The 5,874-nt window shown below is 41.0% G+C and overlaps 1 protein-coding gene across 1 annotated transcript; it reads right to left on the bottom strand.

Annotated features, from left to right (window-relative positions):
* Positions 1-1,117: 1,117 nt before the first annotated feature.
* Parg (Poly(ADP-ribose) glycohydrolase) lies at positions 1,118-4,875 on the bottom strand. The gene is made up of 4 exons (XM_017610314.1): positions 4,382-4,875; positions 3,648-4,311; positions 2,677-3,586; positions 1,118-2,565 (listed from the first exon to the last, which is right to left on the bottom strand). The coding sequence occupies exons 1-4, from the start codon at positions 4,443-4,445 to the stop codon at positions 1,963-1,965; spliced, it is 2,241 nt and encodes a 746-aa protein (XP_017465803.1). The 5' UTR covers positions 4,446-4,875; the 3' UTR covers positions 1,118-1,962.
* Positions 4,876-5,874: the final 999 nt, after the last annotated feature.

Raw genomic sequence — 5,874 nt, 5'->3', positions numbered from 1 at the left:
AAATGTCTATCTTATTGTTATTGTCCAAAAATAAAGCTATTGACATACCTATTAATGTATGTAAATCATTGTTCAGCGTTAATAAAACCCGTTATCCCGCTGTAGCCGAACCATTGAAGCTGCGTACTTCCACTCGGTAGGACCAAAGTTTGATTCCAGGTCAGGGTAACATTCAAGAAAAAGTTGTTTCTAATAGCGACCAACCCTCGGCAGTGGCAAACCTCTTATTGTATTTTCACCTATAAAAAAGCTTCTCATAAAAAAAACTGCCGAAGGCGACGTAAAATTGTAGCCCCTCTATTTATGTAACAACATGAAGACGCGCGCCACAAAGTCGAAAAGACACGGCTTTTTGAATGTGTTTATATGTAATCTATGTGGTAGGCTACGTTTTAGCTAGTGATAGAATTGAATGCTTCGAAACTGGTGCTACTACTTCAAATATGAATCTTCTACACGTTTTACAACAGAAAGATCAGGAACAAGTTATTTTTGTCGAAGCACCAGTTCGAGCCAGGTCGGCCGCTGTTGTGTAGTGTGTAGTGGCAGTGCGCGCTTCCACTCCACTGCGCCTGGGTTCAAGCCCTAATCAAAGCAACATCGAAAAAAAAAATATAGAAAAACGGTTTTTTCTTAACAGCGGTCGTCCCTCGGCAGGCAATGGCAAACCTCCGAGTGTATTTCTGCCATGAAAAACAGCTTCTCATAAAAATACAATCGCCGTTTGGAGTCAGCGTAAATCTGTAGGTCCCTCCGCTTTGTGTGACAACATCAAGGCGCACGCCACAGGTCGGAGGAGAAGCTCAGCCAAACACTAACATATGCCAGCCAATTTCTTTTTCATAATGATTCATTGTAAGCAAAGAAGCTCAGCCCGAGAGCGTTCCCACGACAGTCGGGTCTACGTAACCGGAACGAGCCAGATTTATATTTGGCCAAGGACTGTCACTCCAGCAACACTCCCCAAAAACTCTCTGGGGAGCTTTTATGCTGCTACAACAACAGTAAAACAATTATAAAACAATATACAAAGGGCATCAGAAATAAAAAAAACACTAGAAAGGTTCTGTAAAATTTGTTTGGAAATCGTTTGTGTTGGCAAAAAGTAAAGCAATAATTATTTTTTATACGGACTTTATTGTTAAGCGTGTCGGCTGCTTATCTTCAGACGAACAATAAAACTGTTTTATAGCATAGTATAAACACCGACAATTAAGTGTAGAAATATCTTAAGACGATAATAATCTATTTAAAGAAAATGCCTGAAATGAAAATATTTTACTCTAAATAGTCAACAGCTTTATCACGCTTGTTTTACACAAGCGAGCAACGTCAAGATTTCTACCACTTGCTTTAATCAACAATAGAGATCTTAGTATTAATTAAATAAACATTTTATATTTTCCAAATATAAACAGACGACATGAGTTGCAAGTACTAGTGTATATAATAACAGTTTGTAAATTACAAGTGACGTTAGTTAGCACACAACTGACCTGTGGTTATACACAAAAGTGCAGCGTGTAACAGCGATAACAGGCGCACATGACGCGTAGTCGTGCGCTTTACATTTTATTGCTTGCAAATACAAATATACATATGCACATAAATATTTATATTTAGCCAGAGTGCAACGCTTGGCACTTGTTCATTTTATATACGTCGCTGCTGCCAGTTAGCAGCAAAAGTGTTTTAAATTGAAAGCATCATTTATAAATACACTCCAATGAAAGCTTACATTCGCTGTTGCTGTTAACTAAATTTAAAATTAATGCATTTTAACTCAACCCATATATGTAGTATGTAGTATGTATGTTTGGGCGTGTGTTAACTATGGTGTTGGATTTTATTGCTAAGCATTATTCTATAAACCTTTGTATAATCATTTATTGAAGTACAAAATATGCATAAAAGCAGCTTTCTTGATTTTGGGTTGATTATTTTTTATAAAAGTTGTTATTGTTATTTTGTCGGTGTCGTTGATTTTAGGCTGCCGGCTTGTTTAAGACAAATGCGTTTTGTATTTGGGCCATTATTTGTTTTATAACATTGATCTAGCATATCTAGAAGCGATCGTTGTCGTGACCCTGTAGGCTTCTCAGTTGAAAGCAAAGTACTTGACTTTTTTACTTGGGATTCTGTAGGTTTTTCGGCTGAAAGCGAAATACTTAACTTCTTAACTTCCGATTCGGTCCCTTTACTGTCTGGATTATCAACTACCAATTCTTCACCACTCTTCGCATTTCCAACACTATCATCTGATTGCGATTTACTGGTGAGATCTACGATAGCAATGCTTCGCGCATTACTTAACGACGCTGTGCTAGCCGAAAGAGAGGTCGAGGAGTGTATGGTTATCGCTAAAGCCTCGGATGGAATACTACCCGCCTCCACGTCTGACTCTGAAGAAGAGGCGAAAATATCTTCACTCAAATTACCTCGCCGCGGCGCTAAGGGTGCTTTTGGCTTATCCTTCGCATAAGATTGTTGCGGTTTCAACCAACTTGTTAATAAATTCCGCACGATTTTATTCTTTGGTGATGCCGCTTTCGTCTTCGGACTGTGCTGAAAGCAAAGCCAGTAAATAGAATTAAATAGGGAGACATAACCATATATCCTGAATGAGATATCTGTGCATCTTAACAATACAAAAAACAAAAGTGAATGGTAACGTACCTTTAATGTATTACTAATGCAGCTATATATGAAATTGTACAATTCATTGGTGGACATATTTTGACTCTGATAGCTCGTCAGCAAGTGCCACAAATCTTTTACACACACATTACGCTCCAGTAGAAACGTATGCATCCGATGGACTTCGTCACGCAAATTAGCATCACCAAATGTGAAATATACCAATGGCCTTTGTGTAACAGTACATACCATCAATTGTAACAAAGCTTTCAAACGAGGGTCTCCACCGAAAGCGCCACAACCCCAATTTCCCGAAGCCACACCAGGCGGTGGGGAACTTAACAGATGCTTAAAGCCAACAAAAGCCTTATTTAGTTCGCGTTTTATAAGATCCTCCCGGTACTGATGTTGTGATTGCATAAAATGCAGCGCATCTATGGCTACTATATGTGTTTGACGGCGACGTGAGCTATCGCGTGGTATGCAATCATCATGATTTCCAGCCCATTCAAATGAACCTGCGTAACCACTATAATCACTGAAGCGTTCTGCACCGACCATTAAAAGCGCCTCTGTCGGGCGTAAACACTCTGTGAATAACTTGGATATCAGTAGCTCAGGACAAATGACAAACCGTATTTCTTCTTGTACGCAACCCGAACCGAGTACGCCCCCGCCGAGATATTTATTTGCAAAATCAACTTGCAGCAGTCCTAGACCCTGATCTTCAATTGTCCCTTCTGAAGTGATATGTAAAGGCGTTGCGCCTATTGGCGCTTTACATTCGGCCCAATTAGGCAGCTCGCTTGTACTTAGGCTGCGCCGTGAGAATGTTACAACTCCGGTGGGAGTATTTGAGCTGTCTCGCTCAGTGGGGCAAACGCGTCGAAAATAGTGGCATATGCATTTAATTTTTTCGATAACTGCCTTGCCGCCTCTTTGGAAAAGCCTAATATGGTTTTATTATAAAAGACAGATAAAGATTTACTTCGAAATAGACGCTTACATACCTGTTAAAATTGATGTCTGGAAACGTGCTGTACTCTGACCGCTTCTTCATTGTATTCCGGCGCGGGAAAGTACACAGAAATGCATTGGCCAGCAGGCATGATATTTGTTGCTGTGACAACGTTACAGAATGACATTGACCTTGCTTAAGCAAAGGTATTGGCGCCTGCACCAATTCTGGCAATCGCAATGCCAATCGTATTATACGTGGCAGCAGGTCCTCAAAAAATACGCGCGATTCAGTCTCATCCAAATCATCTTCAAAGAGCTTGTGGAGTGATCGAAAATTCCATTGATTTTCATATTTAGTGTTGTACGACAGAATAGCGGCCTGCAGTTCTTTGCTATTGTTAATTGGCTTCAATAGCGCTTTCTCAATCATTTCCCACCGTGCTTCGATAGTGGAAGTGCCATCGGCAGCAGTAACGGGATATTGGCTTTTGCTGGAACAAGGCAACCGTACATGCATGGCATCCCATTTATGGTGTGCACGCAATGGACGTGGCGGAACATTATCGGATTCGCGTATTGGGCAATGATAGAGTACTGTGTGAGTTTCACTGGGACGAACTGCTGGGACATGCTCCAATTCAAACTCATTTAAACCACGATGAATTTCGTCCATCGAACAACCACGCCAAAGCTCTTCAGCATCCGAATCTTCAACTAGAAAAATACGAACGTGTATTACATGTGTTTATATTTCTTACACATATGTATCTAGATAACAACATACCACCATTTACAGGACCTGCAATGCTTGCGGCACTACTATCGCTACCACTCCCACCTTCTGCCATTTTACGCGTACAGGTAGCTATTGTAATGAGCCTCCAATTTGATGCAGACTCGTACAAGGTTTGATGGAATTTTCGCAAAATTTTTACGAAAAAAACTAAAATTCCTTTGAGACAAATTCCAGCTACCTAATCAGACGCAGCTGTTTATAGGAGGAATCGTTCAGCCGAAAAATTGACAGCAACCAACGGGGGCTTTTATGTTAGGGAAAGCACGCAAATGAAGTATTGCAACAAAACACGGGTGTATTATAATCAGGCTGATAGTTTAAATACACACAAAATTTCTGCTTTAATTGTAAACTAATTAAAAAAGCTAAATTAAAACCGGGAAACCACTTCAATTGCAGATTGAATAGTCTTAAAATCAGTGCTGCCCAGTCAACTAATTGAAATACTCTACAAAAGTTGACAGCACTTTCGTGCTGCCAGATGGCACATAACCTTCGAATTAAAGAACGTAAATTTATTAGCGACAAAGACCGTATATAAAAGGAAGTAGATTTACGTTCAGAAAAAGGTATCGATGATTTGAAAATATGCAGAATCACTTGCTGATTCCGAAATTTAGTAGTTTTTCCATATATCAGTTTTCGAGATTTCGCCACCAATCGGGGTTTCAGACAGGGCGACTTCCTTTCGTGTGACTTCTTTAATCAGATGTTGGAGAAGATAATAAGAGCTGCAGAACTGAACTGCTCAGGAACAATTTACTACAAGAGCGTGCAACTGCTGGCTTATGCCGATGACATCGACATCATCGGTAACAAAAACCGCGAAGTCTGTTCTGCTCTTTCCAAGTTGGATAGGGAAGCAAAGCGAATGGGTCTGGTGGTAAACGAGGACAAGACGAAGTATCTCCTGTCATCAAATATACAGTCAGCACATTCGCTCCTTGGCACCCACGTCACTGTTGACAGTTACAATTTCGAGAAAGTAGAGAATTTCGTTTACTTGGGAACCAGCATTAACACCGATAATAATGTCAGCATTGAAATCCAACGCAGAATCACTCATGCCAACAAAAGCTACTTTGGACTGAGTAGGCAATTCAGGAGTAAAGTCCTCTCTCGACGTACGAAAACCACGCTCTATAAGTCACTCATCATGCCCGTGCTGGTATATGGCGCAGAAGCATGGACAATGACAACATCCGATGAGGCGGCTCTTGGAGTGTTTGAGAGAAAGATTTTGCGGAAGATTTACGGGCCTTTACGCGTTGGCGACGGCGAGTACCGCAGACGATGGAACGATGAGCTGTATGAGCTTTACAACGCCATGGACATAGTGCAGCGAATTAAAATACACCGGCTCCGCTGGCTTGGCCATGTCGTTCGAATGGACACCGACGCTCCAGCTCTGAAAGTATTTAACTCGGAACTCGCTGGTGGTAGCAGAGGAAGAGGGATGCCCCCACTGCGATGGAAAGATC

The sequence above is a fragment of the Rhagoletis zephyria genome, unplaced genomic scaffold (genome assembly GCF_001687245.7).
Source record: "Rhagoletis zephyria isolate East Lansing unplaced genomic scaffold, Rhagoletis_zephyria_1.1 Rzeph_scaffold_00300, whole genome shotgun sequence".
NCBI lineage: Eukaryota > Metazoa > Arthropoda > Insecta > Diptera > Tephritidae > Rhagoletis > Rhagoletis zephyria.
Note: the sequence above shows the minus strand (reverse complement) of the source record. Positions and strands in the feature narration are given on the sequence as shown.

Bases quoted from the DNA above. Each gene is read 5' to 3' on its own strand.
- Parg (XM_017610314.1), bottom strand. From the start codon at position 4,445: ATGGCAGAAGGTGGGAGTGGTAGCGATAGTAGTGCCGCAAGCATTGCA. The intron at 4,312-4,381 runs GTATGTTGTTAT...GTATTTTTCTAG, and splicing joins TGCAGGTCCTGTAAATGGTG to TTGAAGATTCGGATGCTGAA. The intron at 2,566-2,676 runs GTACGTTACCAT...CTTTGCTTTCAG, and splicing joins GCATTAGTAATACATTAAAG to CACAGTCCGAAGACGAAAGC.